The sequence below is a fragment of the Orbicella franksi genome, unplaced genomic scaffold (assembly GCF_964199315.1).
Source record: "Orbicella franksi unplaced genomic scaffold, jaOrbFran1.1 SCAFFOLD_61, whole genome shotgun sequence".
In the NCBI taxonomy this organism is placed as follows: domain Eukaryota; kingdom Metazoa; phylum Cnidaria; class Anthozoa; order Scleractinia; family Merulinidae; genus Orbicella; species Orbicella franksi.
Genome location: NW_027670644.1, coordinates 1 through 26,567, shown reverse-complemented (window position 1 = coordinate 26,567; position 26,567 = coordinate 1). Strand labels below are relative to the sequence as shown.

Genomic DNA, 26,567 nt, shown 5'->3' with positions numbered 1-26,567 from the left:
ACTAGGAAAAATAGGTCACAATTGGAAAAATGAGTCACACTTCAAAAAATGGGTCACATTTGGAAAACATGGGGTCGGTGAGGAGTTGATGCGCAGTGATGGATGAAGGCAAACTGACAGGCTGGTTCGGAAGATCATCTGGAGTGAAGCAGGGCTGTGTGTCCCTATGTCGACGTTTCTGTTTCTTCTTGCGGTGGATTGGGTGATGAGGAAAACCATGGAGGGGAGAGGAAGTGGTGTTGGGTGCGACTTCACAAGTGTATTTGAACAATTGGACTGCGCCGCTGGCATCCAAATATAAACACATTCAAGAGGAAACAGAAAGGCTGATTACCAAGGAAGGCAGAATAGGTTTATGTTTAAACGCACCAAAGCTGCAAAGTGTTACGAATGTATACAGCAAGGGTGGGCAAGATTAGAGCCAGGGGCGATGAGGTGGAAGATCTTGCAAAGTTTGTCTACCTGGGTGCCAAAGTCTTGGAAGATGAGGCCGGAACAGAAGACATGAAGAATAGGCTACAGAAAGCTAGAGGCGCCTTTCAAAACCTGCCAAAGCTATAGAAAACAAGAGAAATGGGAAAGGTTAAAGTTTACTTAGACAGGTACTCCCGTATATGGGTGTGAAACATGGAAGAGAGCGAAGAAAAGAAACTAGATGTATCCCAATTTAAATGTTTGAGAGGGTTTCTAAAGATCAGATGGCCTGCACGAGTGAGCAATGAGAGAATCATCGATATGATGTATAACAGAATCGGAGATGAGATAAAAAAAAAATGGTGTTGGACTTGAATTGGAGATAAACTGCGTGGAAAGATCCAGTGACTGCATAATGACGTTAGGGTGGAGACCAGAAAATACAAGTGCAGTAGTAAGACTTAGAAAGGCCTGGAGGTAGAGGAAGAGAGACGACAGGCAGGGTGGAACGACTGGAACATTGTGAGAGCGGTTGCCAGCGGTAGGGCACAGTGGAAACAGAATGTTACGGCCTTATGCGCCTACTGAGGCAAAGCAGGTGATGATGATGCAAGTATTGTGGATTATTATATGGCTAGCTCCGCGAGCGGGCAAGATGAAACAAATCCTGCGCCGTGATTGGCTACCCGAGCGGGCAAGATGGAGCTATCTTGCCCGCTCGGGACTACCCGCCGTGTCCCGCAAGAAAAATTTCCCCGAAATCCATATAATAAATCCTTTATTGACCAAGCTTGTTCGGTCAAGATGGCTGGATATTAGCCTCGTTCTTTTTTTGCGAGTTTATGGACCTCGACTCCGTCTCGGTCCATAAACTCGCAAGAAAAAAACTTGGCCAATATCCAGCCATCTTGACCTCACACTTGGTCAATAACCCATACATATTGTGAGCTGTGTAACCGCTCCTCCAGCAGTTTTCTACAGTTCAGTTCGGATGAAACACGTTTTAAGTCGCTGAAATTAATTAAAGAGGAGTTGGGTTCTCGAGTTTTGGCTGGTTTATTGGCCCCAGAATATTACAAGTATCTTGAAGTAGAATTTCCTAAACAAATAAATGTTACTAATTATTATTCGTCATTAAAACTAACATTAAAATATACCTGTTGTCTCGCGGTTCTTCATTGAAAATTGCAGCTGTCGTCGACTGCTTTTCTGGCTGAGTGGCTCAGGGTAAATAAAATCCGAATTGTAATCCAATTTCAAATAAGTGAAAAATAATTCTGCGTTCATTACAGTGCTGTTAATTAAGTTTTCTTAGGAAGGAACCTTCACGAAGTTCACATATTTTTCGGCAAAACTTTGACAGCTTTAAATTACGGTTGCTTTTATTTTCTAGTCGGTTCACAGACAAGGAGTCTTCTTCGTTTATTCTCCTCATTTCACCTAAAACCCGTCTTTCGTTTCAAGGTCCCCGATTTCCTATTAAAATTTGCGCCGCCAGGAAGAAAAACAGAACTGCCATGTTTTTCAATTTATTTTTCTCCTTCAATAAAACCGACAACACTCAAAATCAATTTCTAAGGAAGTTTATTTTAACACTAACATGCAATGTCACTAAATTTTTGTAACATAAGCAAAAAAAAATAACCTCCTGGATTAATATCGATATCTCAAGCCATATACAGTGTTTTTTAGTAAGTTCCTATTCCTGGTTAAAGTTTGTGCACTTCATCTTTACAAGCTCCTTGCATGTCTTCCGAAACGACTTATTTCTATAGCAATATATGATGGGATTGCACAGAGAATTAAGCGAGAAAACAGAAATTACAACGGGATGAGACAAAACTATTACGTTTTCAATGTAACTACTACTTTTAAAAAAGACTTGCATAAGTAAGTTATACACAATCAAGGGGAAAAGAAACACAAGCAAAGCCAGTATAATTATCCTGGTAGTTTTCAGAGCTTTCTTCTCCTTTGCAAAGTCAGCAGCGGCTTGTGGCGAAACTTGTTCACATTTGATTTGTTTCTCGTGTCGGCGGGTTACAAAATAAACAGATAAATGAAAGTAAAGTATCAACAAAAGGTTGGAACATCCCAATAAAAAACCTGCGACCCTGATGATGGTTTGGAACTCATCAGAAAGGCTTTGCAGAATAGCTGGGCAACATGCAATGACCCAGGAACTAACAACGGCTATTTTTAAACGAAAATCCGTTACAAGTGTCACATAACGAAAAGTGTGCTTCATGGCTACGAAACGTTCCAAACTAATAAGTGCCAAATGAAACAGAGATGCACGAATTGGAATCCAAAAGATGAGGTAGGTTTCCTTATGGCATCGACAGTATTCAATTAGAGATAAACCTTTTATGACATGAATCTGTCCCGCAATGAAACTCGGCTGTGACGCCGCTCCTACTAACAGGTCTGTTCCCGCCAAACAGGCCAGCAAAATGTTATACTTGCTTTGCAATCTGGGTCTTGTCTTTACTGCCATTATCACCAGTACATTCATCAGGATCGTCACAGGAAAGCTTAGGATGTTCAGGATTATTGCTGTCGTGGCCAAGGCAATCTTTTCCACTTGGTATTCTTGCTTCCAAACCATTTCGTTCATGGGACATATTACAACCAAGGATCCCTCTTTGGATTCAGTTGCATTCATGGCAAGTTTTCTTCGAAGTCCAGATTCCTGAAGCTTGCGGTACCTTTTTTGACACAAAACGAAACGGTTTTACGAAATATACCTATTAAGCTCACAGTTTAGGAAACCTATATGAGCGTAGCAACCTTTATTGAAGTAACACGTCATCAAGCAAAGTAACTTAAAGTGGCATTTAGCAAAGCACCTCAAAGGACGATTTCTTCAAGCACCAAGCAATAGAACAAAGTAGCATTTCGCAAAGTGTTTTAAGAACCAATTGTTTAAGGCTAAAACACAATTTCGCAAACCACAAATTAATTCTAAAGTGTGGCAGCGGACGCATTGGCAGTGTGTCGGCCGACGTGTTTGTATTTTGTCGGTAGTGTTTCGGCTGACGAGTTGGTAGTGTGTCGGTAGTGTGTCGGCCGACGTGTTAGTATTGTGTCGGTAGAGTGTCGGCCGACGTGTTCGTATTGTGTCGGTAGTTTGTCGACCGACGTGTTGTCGGTAGTGTGTCGGCCGACGTGTTCGTATTGTGTCGGTAGTTTGTCGGCCAAAGCTTTCGTAGTATGTCGGTAGTGTATCGGTATTGGTTATATCGGATTCTTTAACTCATGACTGCACCAATCAATTTTTCTCAACATGAAAGTGACATTTGACCGCAAAGTATCTTAAGTAACATATATTTGTTGAAGTGACAAACATCATTTCGCAAACTATGATTGAAGATTTAGTAAACTACCTTGAATAACCATTTCCTGCGTGGAAAACATCAAAGCACCATCAAGTAATCAATCAATCAATCAATCAATCACTGAAACGAAATGTTGATAACTATTATTCTTCCTCAAGAGTTAGGTTTAAATATATTTCCCGTCTTCCGCTTCATCTTTAGTGAAAATGATGACAGGTGTCTTTGACTGATTCATTGTCCGAGTGGCTCAGGATAAATAAAATTAAATAAGAGATCCAATTCCCAAGGCAAGAGAAAAATCTTGTGCTTTAAAATGTAATGCTGTTAGTTAACATACTACAAAGTAACTTCTTTGATATTTTTAGCGAAGGGACCTTCAGGAAGTTCAGATATTATGCGTGAAAACCTTGAAACCTTCCAATTACAGTTGATGTTATTGTCTTGTTGTTAGAGATCGAATCATGGCACCCATCTTGTTTTATTCTTCTTGAAATTTCACGAAACCCTTTTTCCATAGTGCAGGATTTGCAATTCAATTCAATTTACACTGTCCGAAAAAAAAACCTTAGTGATGGGTAAACAGTAACTCGCCTTGTTTTTGTAGTTTATTTCTACTCTCCAACGAATCCCACAGCACTCTAAATCAATTTCCAAGGAAGTTTATTTCAACGCATGCGATGCTACTGAATTTTGTAGCATCAGCAACTCCTGGTTTATAAATACCAGAGGCCATAAAGGTCTATGATAATTTCTCTTATTCCTCCTTAAAGTTTGTGCACTTCATTTTAAGTAGCTCCTTGCATGTCTTTCGAAACTTCCTATTTCTATAGCAATATATGATCGGATTGCACAGAGAATTAAACCAGAGAACCGATACGAGAACGGGCTGGGATAAAACTATTACGTTTACAATGTAACTACTGCTCTTAAAATAGATGGGCAAAAACAAATAATGCACATTCGCCGGCAAAAAACACACAAGCAAAGTCATTGTAATTATCCTGGTAGTTTTCAGAGCTTTCTTCTGCTTTGCAAAGTCAGCAGCGGCTTGTGGTGAAACTTGTTCACATTTGATTCGTTCCTCGTGACGGCGAGTTACAAAATAAACCGAAAAATGACAGTAAAGTAGCAGCGAAAGGCTGAAACATCCCAACAAAGTATTTGCTACTCTGATAATGATTTCAAACTCTTCAGAAAGGCTTTGCAGAATAGCTGGGCAACATGCCATGACCCAGGAACTAACAACGGCTATTTTAAAACGAAGCCCCGTGACAATTGTCACATATCGCAAGGTGTACTTCATGGCTACAAACCGTTCCACACTAATAAGTGTCAAATGATACAGAGATGCAAGAATTGGAATTATGTAAATGATATTGGCTTCCTTACGGTATCGGCAATATTCAGTCAAAGAAAAACCTTTCATGACATAAATCTGTCCCGCAACGAAAGTCGGCTGTGAAGCGGCTCCTACTAACAGGTCTGTTCCCGCCAAACAGGCCAGCAAAATGTTATATTTGCTTTGCAATCTGGGTCTTGTCTTTACCGCCATTATCACCAGCGCATTCATCAGGATCGTCACAGGAAAGCTTAGGATGTTCAGGATTATTGCTGTTATGGCCAAAGCAATCTTTTCCACTTGGTATTCCTGCTTCCAAACCATCTCGTTCATGGGACACATTTTAATCAAGGATCCCTCCTTAGATTCAGTCACGTTCATGGCGAGTTTATCCTTTTTTTTTTCTTCAAAGTACGGCTTGCAGTATCTTTTCCAGACGAAACGAATTGTTCTTCGCGAAATACGCCTAACAAGCTCACAGCCCTGAAAGTAATTAGAGCGAAAACAATGAAAAGCACAGAAAGTTTTCTGACGTAGCCGCCACTTCATCGAGCAATATTTCAAGGAGTATAAAGTGACATTTCGCAAAGTAATGTGAACTACCACTTCACAAATTAAGCACCTCGAACGATCATTTCGAAAATAATTAAGCTATATTTCTCAACTTACAAAGTAACACTTTCCAAACTTTTTTCAGTATCATTTGTTAAAGGAGCAAATACCATTTCGCAAACTATGAATCAAAATTTTAAAGTAGCATTTCCTAGGTGGCAAACATTGAAACACAGACATAACACTGAAACAAATGTTACTAATTGTTATTCGTCATCAGAACTTGCGTTAAAATATAGCTGTTGTCTTGCGCTTCTTCATTAAAAATACCAGCTGTCGTGGACTGATTTACTGGCTGAGTGACTCAGGATAAATGAAATCCTAAAAAGAATCCAATTTCCAATGCAAGAAAAAAAACTTCCCGTAAAATGTAGCGTTGTTAGTTGAGATAACTTAAAGGATTTTTTTTAAGAAGTAACCTTCACGATGTTCAGATATTATGCACCAAAACTAGCTATGACGCATTCAAATTACAGTTAGTTTTCTTTTTCTGTCGATTCATGGACTACACAAAATTCGCCATGTTTTTCAATTTATTTCTTTCCTTCAATGAAATTGATAACACGCTAAACCAATTTCTAAGGAGGTTTATTTCAACACATACAAGGTTACTAAATGTTTTAGCATCCGCGAGTCCTGTATGATCAATATCACTCGCCATACTGGTTTGTAATAATTTTTTACTCCTCGGTAAAGTTTGTACATTTCATTTGAAGCAGCTCCTTGCATGTCTTTCGAAAAATCTTATTTCTATAGCAATATATGATTGGATTGCACAGAGAATCGACCGACAGAACCGATATAACAAGGAAATGGGACAAAACTATTACTTTAACAATGTAACTACTACTCTTAAAAAAGACGTGCAAAAATAAACAATGCACAATGACGGGCAAAAAACACACAAGCAAAGCCATTACAATAATCCTGGTAGTTTTCAGAGATTTCTTCTCCTTTGCAAAGTCTGCAGCGGCTTGTGGTGAAACTTGTTCACATTCGATTTGTTTCTCGTGACGGCGGGTGACAAAATAAACCGAAAAATGACAGTAAAGTAGCAACGAAAGGTTGAAATATGCCAAGAAGATCATTACGACCCTTGCAATGATTTCAAACTTTTCAGAAAGGTTTTGCAAAATAGTTAGGCAACATGTGATGACCCAGCAACTAACAACGGTTATTTTTTAAGGGAAATTCCGTAACAATTGTCACATCTGGAGCTTAATTGGAGCGGAATCAATGAAAAGCAATCAAAATTTCCTGAAGTACCCGCCACTTCATCAAGGAATATTTCACGGAGTATAACACACTGTAAGTGATTTTTCTCAAAGTAACGTGAAGTACCATTTCGCAAGGCACCTCGAAACACCATTTCGTAAAGTAGCAAGCTATATTTCTCAAAGTACAAGGTAACATTCCCGAAACTTTTTTAATTACCACTTGTTAGAGTGACAAACACGCTTTTGAAATTACCAATTAAAATTTGGTAAACCATCTTGAAGTAGCATTTCCTAACGGGTAAACAAATGTTGCTAATTATTATTCGTCATCAAAACTTACGTTAAGATATAATTTTTGTCTTGCGGTTTCTTTACTGAAAATTGCAGCCGTCGAGAACTGATTTTCTGGCTGAGTAGCTCAGGATAAATGAAATCCGAAAATAAATCCTCTTTCCAATGCAAGAAAAAACTATTTTGCCTTGATTGGAGTGTTCATAGTTGAAATAATCTAATTTTAGAAAGTAATTTTTCAGGGAGCAACATTTCTCGAAGTTTAGTTATTATGAGTGAAAACTTTAGCAAAACGCTTTTAAATTACAGTTGCTTTTATTATATTCTTGAAGCATAAAAAAGCAAAGCCATTGTAATTATCCTGGTAGTTTCCAGAACTTTCTTCTCCTTTGCCAAGTCAGTAGCGGCTTGTGGTGAAACTTGCTCGCATTTGATTTGTTTCTCGTTGCGGCGGGTTACAAAATAAACCGATAAATGACAGTAGAGCATCAAAGAAAGGCTGAAATATCCCAACAAGGACCATACGACCCTGATAATGATTTCAAACCCTTCAGAAAGGCTTTGCAGAATACCTGGGCAACATGCGATGACCCAGGAACTAACAACGGCTATTTTTAAACGCGACTCTGTAAAAATTGTCTCATAACGAAAAGTGTACTTCATGGCTTAGAACCGTTCCACACTAATAAGTGTCAAATGAAACAGAGATGCATAAATAGGAATTCCAAATATCAGGTGGCTTTCCTTATGGTATCGACAGTATTCAATTAGAGATAAATCTTTCATGACATAAATCTGTCCCGCAATGAAAGCCGGTTGTGAAGCCGCTCCGACTATCAGGTCTGTTCCCGCCAAACAGGCCAGCAAAATGTTATATTTGCTTTGCAATCTGGGTCTTGTCTTTACCGCCATTATCACCAGCACATTCATCAGGATCGTCACAGGAAAGCTTAGGATGTTCAGGATTATTGCTGTCATGGCCAAGGCAATCTTTTCCACCTGGTACTCCTGCTTCCAAACCATCTTGTTCATGGGACACATTTTAATCAAGGATCCCGCTTTAGATTCCGTTACGTTAATAGCGAATTTTTCGAAGTTGGCTTTGCGATCGTTTGCGGTACGTCCCTTTTAGGAGGGTCCCCTATACCTCTTCTGAAAACAATTTCACGCATATGTAATTGGCCTTTTCATGCATCACGTAAAATTCGAAAAACAGCTTCACGTTCACAGAAAAAAGCAAGCAATCACGTTTCCCGTAAAAATGCAAAGGCTAAATCATGTGCCACATAAAAATACAAATTCTGTCCACGTTAGCAAAACATACAGAACCCTCCATTTTAATGCATCGAAATGCCGTGTCTGACACATCGTGACAGACTAGTTTCTAGGGCCTCCTGGTTAACTGTCGCTGTGGTTAGTTCTCAGTCCTCCAGCCGCAAGCGCGTCGAATGGGCAGGTTTTACATCTAGTTTTGTGCAGTTTACGAGCTTTAATGACGCTAAAATCTTCAAAAGAAGTGAAAAATTATCCCCGCAAAAGTCGTTGGTTCACAAATCACGCGTAAGTAAATGCATAATTCACGGATCATGAAAACATCGAAAACCAGTTTCCCGAGGACGGAAAAATATAGATTCGCGAATCACGGAAAAAGTAAATCCTCATTCACGCTTCACGCAAAGCAAAAAATGCTTATTCACGCGTCACGGAAAAAGTATAGGGGACCCTCTTTTAGACACGAAACGAAAGGTTCTTTACGAAATATACCTTACATGGACACCGCCCGGGAAATTAATTACAGCGAAAACAGTGAACAGCACAGATATTTTCCCGAATTACCAGCCACCTCATCAAGTAGTATTTCATTGAGTATAAAGTAACATTTCGCAAAGTAACGAGAAGTACCATCTCGAAAAGAACATCTATGGACGATTTCGTAAAGTACCAAGCTATATTTGTCAAATTACAAAGTGGTATTTCGCAAACTTTAATAAGTACCATCTGTTAAACGAACAATAACCACTTCGAAACTGCAAATTAAAATTTGGTCAAGTATGTTGAAGTAGCATTTTCTAAGTGAAAAACATTGAAACACAAACAAAACACTGAAACAAATGTTACTAATTATTATTCGTCTTCCGAGCAAAACTTACGTTGAAATATAGTTTTTGTCTTGCGCTTCTTCATTGAAATTTGCAGCTGTCGTGGACTGATTTTCTGGCTGAGTGGCTCAGGATAAATGAAATCCAAAAGGAATCCAATTTCCAATGAAAGAAAATAAATTTTGCCGTAAAATGCAACACTGTTGGTTAAGATAATTTAAAATAAATTTTTTATAAGAATTAATCTTCACGAACTTTCTTAAGTGCCATTTGTTAGAGTGACTGCATAATTTTGTAAACTGCGAATCAAAATTTTGTAAAGTATCTTGAAGTAGCATTTCCTCAGTAGCACATTTTAAAACACAATTAGAACAGTGAAAGAAATGTTACTAATTATTATTGGTTCGCGCTTCTTCACTGAAAATACCATCTGTCGATCGGGGCCTGACTTTCCTCTTTGAGTGTAAATCCGAAAAGGAATTCAATTTTCAATGAAAGAAGAAAAATATTTTGCCGTAAAATGCTGCACTTAAGTTCAGATAAATTAAAGTAACTTTTTTTTTATAAGAACGACTATTATGATAACAGATATTTTGAGACAAAACTTTCGGAAACCGTCAAATTACAGTTGCTTTAATTTATTTCCTTGTCGAAATCATAGACATGGACGCCATCTTCTTTTATTCTCCTGATTTCACCTGAGAGCCGTCTTTCATGGTGCAGGATTTGCAATTAAAATTTACGTCGAAACGAAACGAAACAAACTTCGCCATGTTTTTCAACTTATTTCTCTGCTTCAATGAAATTGACAACACTCTAAATCAATTTCTAAGGTATAGTTTATTTCAATGACACATGAAATGTTACAAAATTTTGTAGCATCATCGATATCACAGGCCATGGTGGTTTTTAAAAAGTTGTTATTCCTCGTTAAAGTTTGTGCACTTCATTTTAAGCAGCTCTTTGCACGTTTTACGAAACGTTTTATTTCTATAGCAGTATATGATTGGATTGCAAAGAGAATTGAGCAAGAAAACCGATACGAAAACGGGCTGGGACAAAACTATTACGTTTCCAATGTAACTACTACTCTTAAAATAGGCGTGCAAAACTAAATTATGCACAATCAAGGGGGAAAAACACACAGCCAAAGCCATTAAAATAATCCTGGTAGTTTTCAGAGCTTTCTTCTCCTTTGCAAAGTCAGCAGCGGCTTGTGGTGAAACTTGCTCGCATTTGATTTGTTTCTCGTGACGACGGGTTACAAAATAAACCGAAAAATGACAGTAAAGTATCAACGAAAGGTTGAAACAAGCGAACAGGAAACCTGGGACCCTGATAATTATTTCAAACTCTTCAGAAAGGCTTCGCAGAATACCTGGGCAACATGCGATGACCCAGGAACTAACAACGATTATTTTTAAACGCAGCTCTGTAACAGTTGTCTCATAACGAAAAGTATACTTCATGGCTACAAACCGTTCCATACTAATAAGTGTCAAATGAAACAGAGATGCATAAATAGGAATTCCAAATATCAGGTGGCTTTCCTTATGGTATCGACAGTATTCAATTAGAGATAAACCTTTTATGACATAAATCTGTCCCGCAATGAAAGTCGGCTGTGAAACCGCTCCGACTATCAGGTCTGTTCCCGCCAAACAGGCCAGCAAAATGTTATATTTGCTTTCCAATCTGGGTCTTGTCTTTACCGCCATTATCACCAGCACATTCATCAGGATCGTCACAGGAAAGCTTAGGATGTTCAGGATTATTGCTGTCATGGCTAAGGCAATCTTTTCCACCTGGTACTCCTGCTTCCAAACCATCTCGTTCATGGGACATATTCCAACTAAGGGTCCCTTTTTGGATTCAGTTACGTTCATGGCGAGTTTTCTGCGGTCGGTTACGGTACTTTTGTGACGTGAAACGATATGTTCTTCCCGAAATATACCTATCGATATATCAAGTTCAGAGTTTGGGAAACTTATATGAGCGGAGCAACCTTCTTTGAAGTACACCTCATCAAGTAATATTTAACGGAGTATAAAGTGACTACTCGCAAAGTAACTTGAAGTGGCATTTAAAAAAGCACCTCAAAGGACGATTTCTTCAAGCACCAAGCAATAGAACAAAGTAGCATTTCGCAAAGTGTTTGAAGAACCAATTGTTTAAGTCTAAAACACAATTTTCCAAATCACAAATTAATTCTATAGTGTGTCAGCGGACGCATTGGCATTGTGTCGGCCGACTTGTTTGTATTGTGTCGGTAGTGTGTCGGCCGACTTGTTAGTATTGTGTCAGTAGTGTGTCGGCCGACGTGTTCGTGTTGTGTCGGTAGTTTGTCGACCGACCTGTTGTCGGTAGTGTGTCGGCCGACTTGTTAATATTGTGTCGGTAGTGTCTCGGCCGACGTGTTCGTATTGTGTGGGTAGTTTGTCGGTCAAAGTGTTCGTAGTATGTCGGTGGTTTGTTGGTAGTGTTGGCCGACGCGTTGGTTATATCGGATTCTTTAACTCATGACTGCACCAATCAATTCTTCTCAACGTGGAAAGTGACATTTGACCGCAAAGTATCGTAAGTGCCATATATTTGTTAAAGTGACAAACACCATTTCGAAAACTGCGATTGAAGATTTAGTAAACTACTTTGAATAACCATTTCCTACGTGGAAAACATCAAAGCACCATCAAGTAATCAATCAATCAATCAATCAATCACTGAAACGAAATGTTAATAATTATTATTCTTCCTCAAGAGTTACGTTTAAATATATTTCCTGTCTTCCGCTTCATCTTCAGTGAAAATGATGACAGGTGTCTTTGACTGATTTATTGTCCGAGTGGCTCAGGATAAATAAAATCAAATAAGGGATCCAATTCCCAATGCAAGAGAAAAATCTTGTGCTTTAAAATGTAATGCTCTCAGTTCACATACTTCAAAGTAACTTCTTTGATATTTTTAACGAAGGTACCTTCAGGAAGTTCAGATATTATGCGACGAAACCTTGAAACCTTCCAATTACAGTTGATTTTATTGACCTGTTGATAGAGATCGACATGCACCCATCTTGTTTTATTCTTCTTCAAATCATGCACGAAACCCTTTTTCCATAGTGCAAGATTTGGAATTCAATTTACTCTGTCTAAAACAAGACCTTAGTGATGGGTAAACAGTAACTCGCCTTGTTTTTGTAGTTTATTTCTACTCTCCAACGAATCCCACAGCACTCTAAATCAATTTCCAAGGAAGTTCATTTCAACGCATGCGATGCTTCTGAATTTTGCAACATCAGCAACTCCTGGTTTATCAATATCAGAGGCCATAATGGTCTATAGTAATTTTTCTTATTCCTCCTTAAAGTTTGTGCACTTCATTTTAAGCAGTTCCTTGCATGTCTTTCGAAACGTCCTATTTCTATAGCAATATATGATCGGATTGCACAGAGAATTAAACCAGAGAACCGATACGAGAACGGGTTGGGACAAAATTATTACGTTTACAATGTAACTACTGCTCTTAAAATAGATGGGCAAAAACAAATAATGCACATTCGCCGGCAAAAAACACACAAGCAAAGTCATCGTAATTATCCTGGTAGTTTTCAGAGCTTTCTTCTGCTTTGCAAAGTCAGCAGCGGCTTGTGGTGAAACTTGTTCACATTTGATTCGTTCCTCGTGACGGCGAGTTACAAAATAAACCGAAAAATGACAGTAAAGTAGCAGCGAAAGGCTGAAACATCCCAACAAAGTATTTGCTACTCTGATAATGATTTCAAACTCTTCAGAAAGGCTTTGCAGAATAGCTGGGCAACATGCCATGACCCAGGAACTAACAACGGCTATTTTAAAACGAAGCCCCGTGACAATTGTCACATATCGCAAGGTGTACTTCATGGCTACAAACCGTTCCACACTAACAAGTGTCAAATGATACAGAGATGCAAGAATTGGAATTGTATAAATGGTGTTGGTTTCCTTACGGTATCGGCAATATTCAGTCAAAGAAAAACCTTTTATGACATAAATCTGTCCCGCAATGAAAGTCGGCTGTGACGCCGCTCCTACTAACAGGTCTGTTCCCGCCAAACAGGCCAGCAAAATGTTATACTTGCTTTGCAATCTGGGTCTTGTCTTTACCGCCATTATCACCAGCACATTCATCAGGATCGTCACAGGAAAGCTTAGGACGTTCAGGATTATTGCTGTTATGGCCAAGGCAATCTTTTCCACTTGGTACTCCTGCTTCCAAACCATCTCGTTCATGGGACACATTTTAATCAAGGATCCCTCCTTAGATTCAGTCACGTTCATGGCGAGTTTTTTCTCTTTTAAAGTACGGCTTGCGGTATCTTTTCCAGACGAAACGAAATGTTCTTTGCGAAATATGCCTAACAAGCTTACAGCCCTGAAATTAATTAGAGCGAAAACAATGAAAAGCACAGAAAGTTATCTGACGTACCCGCCACTTCATCGAGCAATGTTTCACGGATTTTAAAGTGACATTTCGCAAAGTAACGTCAAAGAAGTACCACCCCGACCGATCATTTCGAAAATAATTAAGCTATATTTTTCAACACACAAAGTAACATTTCCCAAACTTTTTTCAGTATGACTTCTTAAAGGAGCAAATACCATTTCGCAAACTATACAAATCAAAATTTTAAAGTAGCATTTCCTAGGTGGCAAAAATTGAAAGACAGACATAACACTGAAACAAATGTTACTAATTGTTATTCGTCATCAGAACTTGCGTTAAAATATAGCTGTTGTCTTGCGCTTCTTCATTAAAAATACCAGCTGTCGTGGACTGATTTACTGGCTGAGTGACTCAGGATAAATGAAATCCTAAAAAGAATCCAATTTCCAATGCAAGAAAAAAAAACTTCCCATAAAAAGTAGTGTTGTTAGTTGAGATAACTTAAAGGACTTTTTTTAAGAAGTAACCTTCACGGTGTTCAGATATTATGCGCCAAAACTAGCTATGACGCATTTAACTTGCAATTAGTTTTCTTTTTCTGTCGATTCATGGACGACAGACAGCGTCGTCTGGAAGAAAAACGAAACGAAACCAAAATTCGCCATGTCTTTCAATTTATTTCTTTCCTTCAATGAAATTGACAACACTCTAAATCAATTTCTAAGGAGGTTTATTTCAACACATGCAATGTTACTAAATGTTTTAGCATCCGTGACTCCCGTATGATCAATATCACACGCTATACTGGTTTGTAATAAGTTTTTATTCCTCGGTAAAGTTTGTGCACTTCATTTTAAGCAGCTCCTTGCATGTCTTTCGAAACATCTCATTTCTACAACAGTACATGATCGGATTACACAGAGAATTGAGCGAGAGAACCAATATAACAACGGGATGGGACAAAAGTCAGGTATTACGTTTACAATGTAACTACTACTCTTAAAAAAGACGGGCAAAAATAGATAATGCACACCCGTAGGCAAAACATAAAAAAGCAAAGCCGTTGTAATTACCCTGGTAGTTTTCAGAACTTTCTTCTCCTTTGCAAAGTCAGCAGCGGCTTGTGGTGAAACTTGCTCGCATTTGATTTCTTTCTCGTGACGGCGGTTTACAAAATAAACCGATAAATGACAGTAGAGCATCAAAGAAAGACTGAAATATCCCAACAAGGACGATACGACCCTGATAATGATTTCAAACACTTCAGAAAGGCTTTGCAGAATAGCTGGGCAACATGCGATGACCCAGGAACTAACAACGGCTATTTTTAAACGCGACTCTGTAAAAATTGTCTCATAACCAAAAGTGTACTTCATGGCTTCAAACCGTTCCACATTAATAAGTGTCAAATGAAACAGAGATGCATAAATAGGAATTCCAAATATCAGGTGGCTTTCCTTATGGTATCGACAGTATTCAATTAGAGATAAATCTTTCATGACATAAATCTGTCCCGCAATGAAAGCCGGTTGTGAAGCCGCTCCGACTATCAGGTCTGTTCCCGCCAAACAGGCCAGCAAAATGTTATATTTGCTTTGCAATCTGGGTCTTGTCTTTACCGCCATTATCACCAGCACATTCATCAGGATCGTCACAGGAAAGCTTAGGATGTTCAGGATTATTGCTGTCATGGCGAAGGCAATCTTTTCAACCTGGTACTCCTGCTTCCAAACCATCTTGTTCATGGGACACATTTTAATCAAGGATCCCGCTTTAGATTCCGTTACGTTAACAGCGAATTTTTCGAAGTTGGCTTTGCGATCGTTTGCGGTACGTCCCTTTTAGGAGGGTCCCCTATACCTCTTCTGAAAACAATTTCACGCATATGTAATTGGCCTTTTCACGCATCACGTAAAATTCGAAAAACAGCTTCACGTTCACAGAAAAAAGCAAGCAATCACGTTTCCCGTAAAAATGCAAAGGCTAAATCATGTGCCACATAAAAATACAAATTCTGTCCACGTTAGCAAAACATACAGAACCCTCCATTTTAATGCATCGAAATGCCGTGTCTGACACATCGTGACAGACTAGTTTCTAGGGCCTCCTGGTTAACTGTCGCTGTGGTTAGTTCTCAGTCCTCCAGCCGCAAGCGCGTCGAATGGGCAGGTTTTACATCTAGTTTTGCGCAGTTTACGAGCTTTAATGATGCTTAAATCTTCAAAAGAAGTGAAAAATTATCCCCGCAAAAGTCGTTGGTTCACAAATCACGCGTAAGTAAATGCATAATTCACGGATCATGAAAACATCGAAAACCAGTTTCCCGAGGACGGAAAAATATAGATTCGCGAATCACGGAAAAAGTAAATCCTCATTCACGCTTCACGCAAAGCAAAAAATGCTTATTCACGCGTCACGGAAAAAGTATAGGGGACCCTCTTTTAGACACGAAACGAAAGGTTCTTTACGAAATATACCTTACATGGACACCGCCCGGGAAATTAATTACAGCGAAAACAGTGAACAGCACAGATATTTTCCCGAATTACCAGCCACCTCATCAAGTAGTATTTCATTGAGTATAAAGTAACATTTCGCAAAGTAACGAGAAGTACCATCTCGAAAAGAACATCTATGGACGATTTCGTAAAGTACCAAGCTATATTTGTCAAATTACAAAGTGGTATTTCGCAAACTTTAATAAGTACCATCTGTTAAACGAACAATAACCACTTCGAAACTGCAAATTAAAATTTGGTCAAGTATGTTGAAGTAGCATTTTCTAAGTGAAAAACATTGAAACACAAACAAAACACTGAAACAAATTTTACTAATTATTATTCGTCTTCCGAGCAAAACTTACGTTGAAATATAGTTTTTGTCTTGCGCTTCTTCATTGAAATTTGCAGCTGTCGTGGACTGATTTTCTGGCTGAGTGGCTCAGGATAAATGAAATCCAAAAGGAATCCAATTTCCAATGAAAGAAAATAAATTTTGCCGTAAAATGCAACACTGTTGGTTAAGATAATTTAAAGTAAATTTTTTATAAGAATTAATCTTCACGAACTTTCTTAAGTGCCATTTGTTAGAGTGACTGCATAATTTTGTAAACTGCGAATCAAAATTTTGTAAAGTATCTTGAAGTAGCATTTCCTCAGTAGCACATTTTAAAACACAATTAGAACAGTGAAAGAAATGTTACTAATTATTATTGGTTCGCGCTTCTTCACTGAAAATACCATCTGTCGATCGGGGCCTGACTTTCTTCTTTGAGTGTAAATCCGAAAAGGAATTCAATTTTCAATGAAAGAAGAAAAATATTTTGCCGTAAAATGCTGCACTTAAGTTCAGATAAATTAAAGTAACTTTTTTTTTTATAAGAACGACTATTATGATAACAGATATTATGAGACAAAACTTTCGGAAACCGTCAAATTACAGTTGCTTTAATTTATTTCCTTGTCGAAATCATAGACATGGACGCCATCTTCTTTTATTCTCCTGATTTCACCTGAGAGCCGTCTTTCATGGTGCAGGATTTGCAATTAAAATTTACGTCGAAACGAAACAAACTTCGCCATGTTTTTCAATTTATTTCTCTCCTTCAATGAAATTGACAACACTCTAAATCAATTTCTAAGGTATAGTTTATTTCAATGACACATGAAACGTTACAAAATTTTGTAACATCATCAATATCACAGGCCATGGTGGTTTTTAAAAAGTTGTTATTCCTCGTTAAAGTTTGTGCACTTCATTTTAAGCAGCTCTTTGCAAGTTTTACGAAACGTTTTATTTCTATAGCAGTATATGATTGGATTGCAAAGAGAATTGAGCATGAAAACCGATACGAAAACGGGCTGGGACAAAACTATTACGTTTCCAATGTAACTACTACTCTTAAAATAGGCGTGCAAAACTAAATTATGCACAATCAAGGGGGAAAAACACACAGCCAAAGCCATTAAAATAATCCTGGTAGTTTTCAGAGCTTTCTTCTCCTTTGCAAAGTCAGCAGCGGCTTGTGGCGAAACTTGCTCGCATTTGATTTGTTTCTCGTGACGACGGGTTACAAAATAAACCGAAAAATGACAGTAAAGTATCAACGAAAGGTTGAAACATGCGAACAGGAAACCTGGCACCCTGATAATGATTTCAAACTCTTCAGAAAGGCTTCGCAGAATACCTGGGCAACATGCGATGACCCAAGAACTAACAACGATTATTTTTAAACGCAGCTCTGTAACAGTTGTCTCATAACGAAAAGTATACTTCATGGCTACAAACCGTTCCATACTAATAAGTGTCAAATGAAACAGAGATGCATAAATAGGAATTCCAAATATCAGGTGGCTTTCCTTATGGTATCGACAGTATTCAATTAGAGATAAACCTTTTATGACATAAATCTGTCCCGCAATGAAAGTCGGCTGTGAAACCGCTCCGACTAACAGGTCTGTTCCCGCCAAACAGGCCAGCAAAATGTTATATTTGCTTTGCAATCTGGGTCTTGTCTTTACCGCCATTATCACCAGCACATTCATCAGGATCGTCACAGGAAAGCTTAGGATGTTCAGGATTATTGCTGTCATGGCCAAGGCAATCTTTTCCACTTGGTACTCCTGCTTCCAAACCATCTCGTTCATGGGACATATTCCAACTAAGGGTCCCTCTTTGGATTCAGTTACGTTCATGGCGAGTTTTCTGCGGTCGGTTGCGGTACTTTTTTGACGTGAAACGATATGTTATTCCCGAAATATACCTATCGATATATCAAGTTCAGAGTTTGGGAAACTTATATGAGCGGAGCAACCTTCTTTGAAGTAACACCTCATCAACTGATATTTAACGGAGTATAAAGTGACTACTCGCAAAGTAACTTGAAGTGGCATTTAAAAAAGCACCTCAAAGGACGATTTCTTCAAGCACCAAGCAATAGAACAAAGTAGCATTTCGCAAAGTGTTTGAAGAACCAATTGTGTAAGTCTAAAACACAATTTTCCAAATCACAAATTAATTCTATAGTGTGTCAGCGGACGCATTGGCATTGTGTCGGCCGACTTGTTAGTATTGTGTCAGTAGTGTGTCGGCCGACGTGTTCGTGTTGTGTCGGTAGTTTGTCGACCGACCTGTTGTCGGTAGTGTGTCGGCCGACTTGTTAATATTGTGTCGGTAGTGTCTCGGCCGACGTGTTCGTATTGTGTGGGTAGTTTGTCGGCCAAAGTGTTCGTAGTATGTCGGTGGTTTGTTGGTAGTGTTGGCCGACGCGTTGGTTATATCGGATTCTTTAACTCATGACTGCACCAATCAATTCTTCTCAACGTGGAAAGTGACATTTGACCGCAAAGTATCGTAAGTGCCATATATTTGTTAAAGTGACAAACACCATTTCGCAAACTGCGATTGAAGATTTAGTAAACTACTTTGAATAACCATTTCCTACGTGGAAAACATCAAAGCACCATCAAGTAATCAATCAATCAATCAATCAATCAATCACTGAAACGAAATGTTAATAATTATTATTCTTCCTCGAGAGTTACGTTTAAATATATTTCCTGTCTTCCGCTTCATCTTCAGTGAAAATGATGACAGGTGTCTTTGACTGATTTATTGTCCGAGTGGCTCAGGATAAATAAAATCAAATAAGGGATCCAATTCCCAAGGCAAGAGAAAAATCTTGTGCTTTAAAATGTAATGCTCTCAGTTCACATACTTCAAAGTAACTTCTTTGATATTTTTAACGAAGGTACCTTCAGGAAGTTCAGATATTATGCGACGAAACCTTGAAACCTTCAAATTACAGTTGATTTTATTGACCTGTTGATAGAGATCGACATGCACCCATCTTGTTTTATTCTTCTTGAAATCATGCACGAAACCCTTTTTCCATAGTGCAAGATTTGGAATTCAATTTACTCTGTCTGAAAAAAGACCTTAGTGATGGGTAAACAGTAACTCGCCTTGTTTTTGTAGTTTATTTCTACTCTCCAACGAATCCCACAGCACTCTAAATCAATTTCCAAGGAAGTTCATTTCAACGCATGCGATGCTACTGAACTTTGCAACATCAGCAACTCCTGGTTTATCAATATCAGAGGCCATAATGGTCTATAGTAATTTTTCTTATTCCTCCTTAAAGTTTGTGCACTTCATTTTAAGCAGTTCCTTGCATGTCTTTCGAAACGTCCTATTTCTATAGCAATATATGATCGGATTGCACAGAGAATTAAACCAGAGAACCGATACGAGAACGGGCTGGGACAAAATTATTACGTTTACAATGTAACTACTGCTCTTAAAATAGATGGGCAAAAAGAAATAATGCACATTCGCCGGCAAAAAACACACAAGCAAAGTCATCGTAATTATCCTGGTAGTTTTCAGAGCTTTCTTCTGCTTTGCAATGTCAGCAGCGGCTTGTGGTGAAACTTGTTCATATTTGATTCGTTCCTCGTGACGGTGAGTTACAAAATAAACCGAAAAATGACAGTAAAGTAGCAGCGAAAGGCTGAAACATCCCAACAAAGTATTTGCTACTCTGATTATGATTCCAAACTCTTCAGAAAGGCTTTGCAGAATAGCTGGGCAACATGCCATGACCCAGGAACTAACAACGGCTATTTTAAAACGAAGCCCCGTGACAATTGTCACATATCGCAAGGTGTACTTCATGGCTACAAACCGTTCCACACTAATCAGTGTCAAATGATACAGAGATGCAAGAATTGGAATTGTATAAATGGTATTGGTTTCCTTACGATATCGGCAATATTCAGTCAAAGAAAAACCTTTCATGACATAAATCTGTCCCGCAATGAAAGTCGGCTGTGAAGCGGCTCCTACTAACAGGTCTGTTCCCGCCAAACAGGCCAGCAAAATGTTATATTTGCTTTGCAATCTGGGTCTTGTCTTTACCGCCATTATCACCAGCACATTCATCAGGATCGTCACAGGAAAGTTTAGGATGTTCAGGATCATTGCTGTTATGGCCAAGGCAATCTTTTCCACTTGGTATTCCTGCCTCCAAACCATCTCGTTCATGGGACACATTTTAATCAAGGATCCCTCCTCAGATTCAGTCACGTTCATGGCGAGTTTATTGGTTTTTTTTTTCTTCAAAGCACGGCTTGCAGTATCTTTTCCAGACGAAACGAATTGTTCTTCGCGAAATACGCCTAACAAGCTCACAGCCCTGAAATTAATTAGAGCGAAAACAATGAAAAGCAAAGAAAGTTTTCTGACGTAGCCGCCACTTCATCGAGCAATATTTCAAGGAGTATAAAGTGACATTTGAACTACCACTTCACAAATTAAGCACCTCGAACGATCATTTCGAAAATAATTAAGCTATATTTCTCAACTTACAAAGTAACACTTTCCAAACTTTTTTCAGTATCATTTGTTAAAGGAGCAAATACCATTTCGCAAACTATGAATCAAAATTTTAAAGTAGCATTTCCTAGGTGGCAAACATTGAAACACAGACATAACACTGAAACAAATGTTACTAATTGTTATTCGTCATCAGAACTTGCGTTAAAATATAGCTGTTGTCTTGCGCTTCTTCATTAAAAATACCAGCTGTCGTGGACTGATTTACTGGCTGAGTGACTCAGGATAAATGAAATCCTAAAAACAATCCAATTTCCAATGCAAGAAAAAAAACTTCCCGTAAAATGTACCGTTGTTAGTTGAGATAACTTAAAGGATTTTTTTTAAGAAGTAACCTTCACGATGTTCAGATGTTATGCACCAAAACTAGCTATGACGCATTCAAATTACAGTTAGTTTTCTTTTTCTGTCGATTCATGGACTACACAAAATTCGCCATGTTTTTCAATTTATTTCTTTCCTTCAATGAAATTGACAACACTCTAAATCAATTTCTAAGGAGGTTTATTTCAACACATGCAAAGTTACTAAATGTTTTAGCATCCGCGAGTCCTGTATGATCAATATCACACGCCATACTGGTTTGTAATAAGTTTTTATTCCTCGGTAAAGTTTGTACACTTCATTTTAAGCAGCTCCTTGTATGTCTTTCGAAAAATCTTATTTCTATAGCAATATATGATTGGATTGCACACAGAATTGACCGACAGAACCGATATAACAAGGGGATGGGACAAAACCATTACTTTAACAATGTAACTACTACTCTTAAAAAAGACGTGCAAAAATAAACAATGCACAATGACGGGCAAAAAACACACAAGCAAAGCCATTACAATAATCCTGGTAGTTTTCAGAGATTTCTTCTCCTTTGCAAAGTCTGCAGCGGCTTGTGGTGAAACTTGTTCACATTCGATTTGTTTCTCGTGACGGCGGGTGACAAAATAAACCGAAAAATGACAGTAAAGTAGCAACGAAAGGTTGAAATATGCCAAGAAGATCATTACGACCCTTGCAATGATTTCAAACTTTTCAGAAAGGTTTTGCAAAATAGTTGGGCAACATGTGATGACCCAGGAACTAACAACGGTTATTTTTTAAGGGAAATTCCGTAACAATTGTCACATCTGGAGCTTAATTGGAGCGGAATCAATGAAAAGCAATCAAAGTTTCCTGAAGTACCCGCCACTTCATCAAGGAATATTTCACGGAGTATAACACACTGTAAGTGATTTTTCTCCAAGTAACGTGAAGTACCATTTCGCAAGGCACCTCGAAACACCATTTCGTAAAGTAGCAAGCTATATTTCTCAAAGTACAAGGTAACATTCCCGAAACTTTTTTAATTACCACTTGTTAGAGTGACAAACACGCTTTTGAAATTACCAGTTAAAATTTGGTAAACCATCTTGAAGTAGCATTTCCTAACGGGTAAACAAATGTTGCTAATTATTATTCGTCATCAAAACTTACGTTAAGATATAATTTTTGTCTTGCGGTTTCTTTACTGAAAATTGCAGCCGTCGAGAACTGATTTTCTGGCTGAGTAGCTCAGGATAAATGAAATCCGAAAATAAATCCTCTTTCCAATGCAAGAAAAAACTATTTTGCCTTGATTGGAGTGTTCATAGTTGAAATAATCTAATTTTAGAAAGTAATTTTTCAGGGAGCAACATTTCTCGAAGTTTAGTTATTATGGGTGAAAACTTTAGCAAAACGCTTTTAAATTACAGTTGCTTTTATTATATTGTTGAAGCATAAAAAAGCAAAGCCATTGTAATTATCCTGGTAGTTTTCAGAACTTTCTTCTCCTTTGCAAAGTCAGTAGCGGCTTGTGGTGAAACTTGCTCGCATTTGATTTGTTTCTCGTTGCGGCGGTTTACAAAATAAACCGATAAATGACAGTAGAGCATCAAAGAAAGGCTGAAATATCCCAACAAGGACCATACGACCCTGATAATGATTTCAAACCCTTCAGAAAGGTTTTGCAGAATACCTGGGCAACATGCGATGACCCAGGAACTAACAACGGCTATTTTTAAACGCGACCCTGTAAAAATTGTCTCATAACGAAAAGTGTACTTCATGGCTTCAAACCGTTCCACACTAATAAGTGGCAAATGAAACAGAGATGCATAAATAGGAATTCCAAATATCAGGTGGCTTTCCTTATGGTATCGACAGTATTCAATTAGATATAAATCTTTCATGACATAAATCTGTCCCGCAATGAAAGCCGGTTGTGAAGCCGCTCCGACTATCAGGTCTGTTGCCGCCAAACAGGCCAGCAAAATGTTATATTTGCTTTGCAATCTGGATCTTGTCTTTACCGCCATTATCACCAGCACATTCATCAGGATCGTCACAGGAAAGCTTAGGATGTTCAGGATTATTGCTGTCATGGCCAAGGCAATCTTTTCCACCTGGTACTCCTGCTTCCAAACCATCTCGTTCATGGGACACATTTTAATCAAGGATCCCGCTTTAGATTCCGTTACGTTAATAGCGAATTTTTCGAAGTTGGCTTTGCGATCGTTTGCGGTACGTCCCTTTTAGGAGGGACCCCTATACCTCTTCTGAAAACAATTTCACGCATATGTAATTGGCCTTTTCACGCATCACGTAAAATTCGAAAAACAGCTTCACGTTCACAGAAAAAAGCAAGCAATCACGTTTCCCGTAAAAATGCAAAGGCTAAATCATGTGCCACATAAAAATACAAATTCTGTCCACGTTAGCAAAACATACAGAACCCTCCATTTTAATGCATCGAAATGCCGTGTCTGACACATCGTGACAGACTAGTTTCTAGGGCCTCCTGGTTAACTGTCGCTGTGGTTAGTTCTCAGTCCTCCAGCCGCAAGCGCGTCGAATGGGCAGGTTTTACATCTAGTTTTGTGCAGTTTACGAGCTTTAATGACGCTAAAATCTTCAAAAGAAGTGAAAAATTATCCCCGCAAAAGTCGTTGGTTCACAAATCACGCGTAAGTAAATGCATAATTCACGGATCATGAAAACATCGAAAACCAATTTCCCGAGGACGGAAAAATATAGATTCGCGAATCACGGAAAAAGTAAATCCTCATTCACGCTTCACGCAAAGCAAAAAATGCTTATTCACGCGTCACGGAAAAAGTATAGGGGACCCTCTTTTAGACACGAAACGAAAGGTTCTTTACGAAATATACCTTACATGGAAACCGCCCGGGAAATTAATTACAGCGAAAACAATGAACAGCACAGATATTTTCCCGAATTACCAGCCACATCATCAAGTAGTATTTCATTGAGTATAAAGTAACATTTCGCAAAGTAACGTGAAGTACCATCTCGAAAAGAACATCTATGGACGATTTCGTAAAGTACCAAGCTATATTTGTCAAATTACAAAGTGGTATTTCGCAAACTTTAATAAGTACCATCTGTTAAACGAATAATAACCACTTCGAAACTACAAATTAAAATTTGGTCAAGTATGTTGAAGTAGCATTTTCTAAGTGAAAAACATTGAAACACAAACAAAACACTGAAACAAATGTTACTAATTATTATTCGTCTTCCGAGCAAAACTTACGTTAAAATATAGTTTTTGTCTTGCGCTTCTTCATTGAAATTTGCAGCTGTCGTGGACTGATTTTCTGGCTGAGTGGCTCAGGATAAATGAAATCCAAAAGGAATCCAATTTCCAATGAAAGAAAATAAATTTTGCCGTAAAATGCAACACTGTTGGTTAAGATAATTTAAAGTAAATTTTTTATAAGAATTAATCTTCACGAACTTTCTTAAGTGCCATTTGTTAGAGTGACTGCATAATTTTGTAAACTGCGAATCAAAATTTTGTAAAGTATCTTGAAGTAGCATTTCCTCAGTAGCACATTTTAAAACACAATTAGAACAGTGAAAGAAATGTTACTAATTATTATTGGTTCGCGCTTCTTCACTGAAAATACCATCTGTCGATCGGGGCCTGACTTTCTTCTTTGAGTGTAAATCCGAAAAGGAATTCAATTTCCAATGAAAGAAAAAAAATATTTTGCCGTAAAATGCTGTACTTAAGTTCAGATAATTTAAAGTAACTTTTTCTTTATAAGAACGACTATTATGATAACAGATATTATGAGACAAAACTTTCGGAAACCGTCAAATTACAGTTGCTTTAATTTATTTCCTTGTCGAAATCATAGACATGGACGCCATCTTCTTTTATTCCCCTGATTTCACCTGAGAGCCGTCTTTCATGGTGCAGGATTTGCAATTAAAATTTACGTCGAAACGAAACGAAACAAACTTCGCCATGTTTTTCAACTTATTTCTCTCCTTCAATGAAATTGACAACACTCTAAATCAATTTCTAAGGTATAGTTTATTTCAATGACACATGAAATGTTACAAAATTTTGTAACATCATCGATATCACAGGCCATGGTGGTTTTTAAAAAGTTGTTATTCCTCGTTAAAGTTTGTGCACTTCATTTTAAGCAGCTCTTTGCAAGTTTTACGAAACGTTTTATTTCTATAGCAGTATATGATTGGATTGCAAAGAGAATTGAGCATGAAAACCGATACGAAAACGGGCTGGGACAAAACTATTACGTTTCCAATGTAACTACTACTCTTAAAATAGGCGTGCAAAACTAAATTATGCACAATCAAGGGGGAAAAACACACAGCCAAAGCCATTAAAATAATCCTGGTAGTTTTCAGAGCTTTCTTCTCCTTTGCAAAGTCAGCAGCGGCTTGTGGCGAAACTTGCTCGCATTTGATTTGTTTCTCGTGACGACGGGTTACAAAATAAACCGAAAAATGACAGTAAAGTATCAACGAAAGGTTGAAACATGCGAACAGGAAACCTGGCACCCTGATAATGATTTCAAACTCTTCAGAAAGGCTTCGCAGAATACCTGGGCAACATGCGATGACCCAAGAACTAACAACGATTATTTTTAAACGCAGCTCTGTAACAGTTGTCTCATAACGAAAAGTATACTTCATGGCTACAAACCGTTCCATACTAATAAGTGTCAAATGAAACAGAGATGCATAAATAGGAATTCCAAATATCAGGTGGCTTTCCTTATGGTATCGACAGTATTCAATTAGAGATAAACCTTTTATGACATAAATCTGTCCCGCAATGAAAGTCGGCTGTGAAACCGCTCCGACTATCAGGTCTGTTCCCGCCAAACAGGCCACCAAATGTTATAGTTGCTTTGCAATCTGGGCCTTGTCTTTACCGCCATTATCACCAGCACATTCATCAGGATCTTCACAGGAAAGCTTAGGATGTTCAGGATTATTGCTGTCATGGCTAAGGCAATCTTTTCCACCTGGTACTCCTGCTTCCAAACCATCTCGTTCATGGGACATATTCCAACTAAGGGTCCCTTTTTGGATTCAGTTACGTTCATGGCGAGTTTTCTGCGGTCGGTTGCGGTACTTTTTT

General features: G+C 38.3%; 6 protein-coding genes across 6 annotated transcripts; all 6 read right to left on the bottom strand.

Moving 5' to 3' along the window:
• Positions 1–2,113: 2,113 nt before the first annotated feature.
• On the bottom strand, positions 2,114–3,079 carry LOC145473617 (histamine H2 receptor-like). The gene has a single exon (XM_081455065.1). It carries the CDS (start codon positions 3,077–3,079, stop codon positions 2,114–2,116), a length of 966 nt encoding a protein of 321 aa, XP_081311191.1.
• Positions 3,080–4,506: 1,427 nt separating this feature from the next.
• Positions 4,507–5,472, bottom strand: LOC145473616 (histamine H2 receptor-like). Its single transcript, XM_081455064.1, has one exon. It carries the CDS (start codon positions 5,470–5,472, stop codon positions 4,507–4,509), a length of 966 nt encoding a protein of 321 aa, XP_081311190.1.
• A 4,758-nt stretch (positions 5,473–10,230) lies between these two features.
• LOC145473615 (adenosine receptor A3-like) lies at positions 10,231–11,196 on the bottom strand. The gene has a single exon (XM_081455063.1). It carries the CDS (start codon positions 11,194–11,196, stop codon positions 10,231–10,233), a length of 966 nt encoding a protein of 321 aa, XP_081311189.1.
• A 6,261-nt stretch (positions 11,197–17,457) lies between these two features.
• On the bottom strand, positions 17,458–18,423 carry LOC145473614 (adenosine receptor A3-like). Its single transcript, XM_081455062.1, has one exon. The coding sequence runs from the start codon at positions 18,421–18,423 to the stop codon at positions 17,458–17,460; it is 966 nt and encodes a 321-aa protein (XP_081311188.1).
• A 1,432-nt stretch (positions 18,424–19,855) lies between these two features.
• LOC145473613 (histamine H2 receptor-like) lies at positions 19,856–20,821 on the bottom strand. Its single transcript, XM_081455061.1, has one exon. It carries the CDS (start codon positions 20,819–20,821, stop codon positions 19,856–19,858), a length of 966 nt encoding a protein of 321 aa, XP_081311187.1.
• A 2,045-nt stretch (positions 20,822–22,866) lies between these two features.
• LOC145473622 (trace amine-associated receptor 6-like) lies at positions 22,867–23,571 on the bottom strand. The gene has a single exon (XM_081455068.1). It carries the CDS (start codon positions 23,569–23,571, stop codon positions 22,867–22,869), a length of 705 nt encoding a protein of 234 aa, XP_081311194.1.
• Between the last annotated feature and the right edge of the window lie 2,996 nt (positions 23,572–26,567).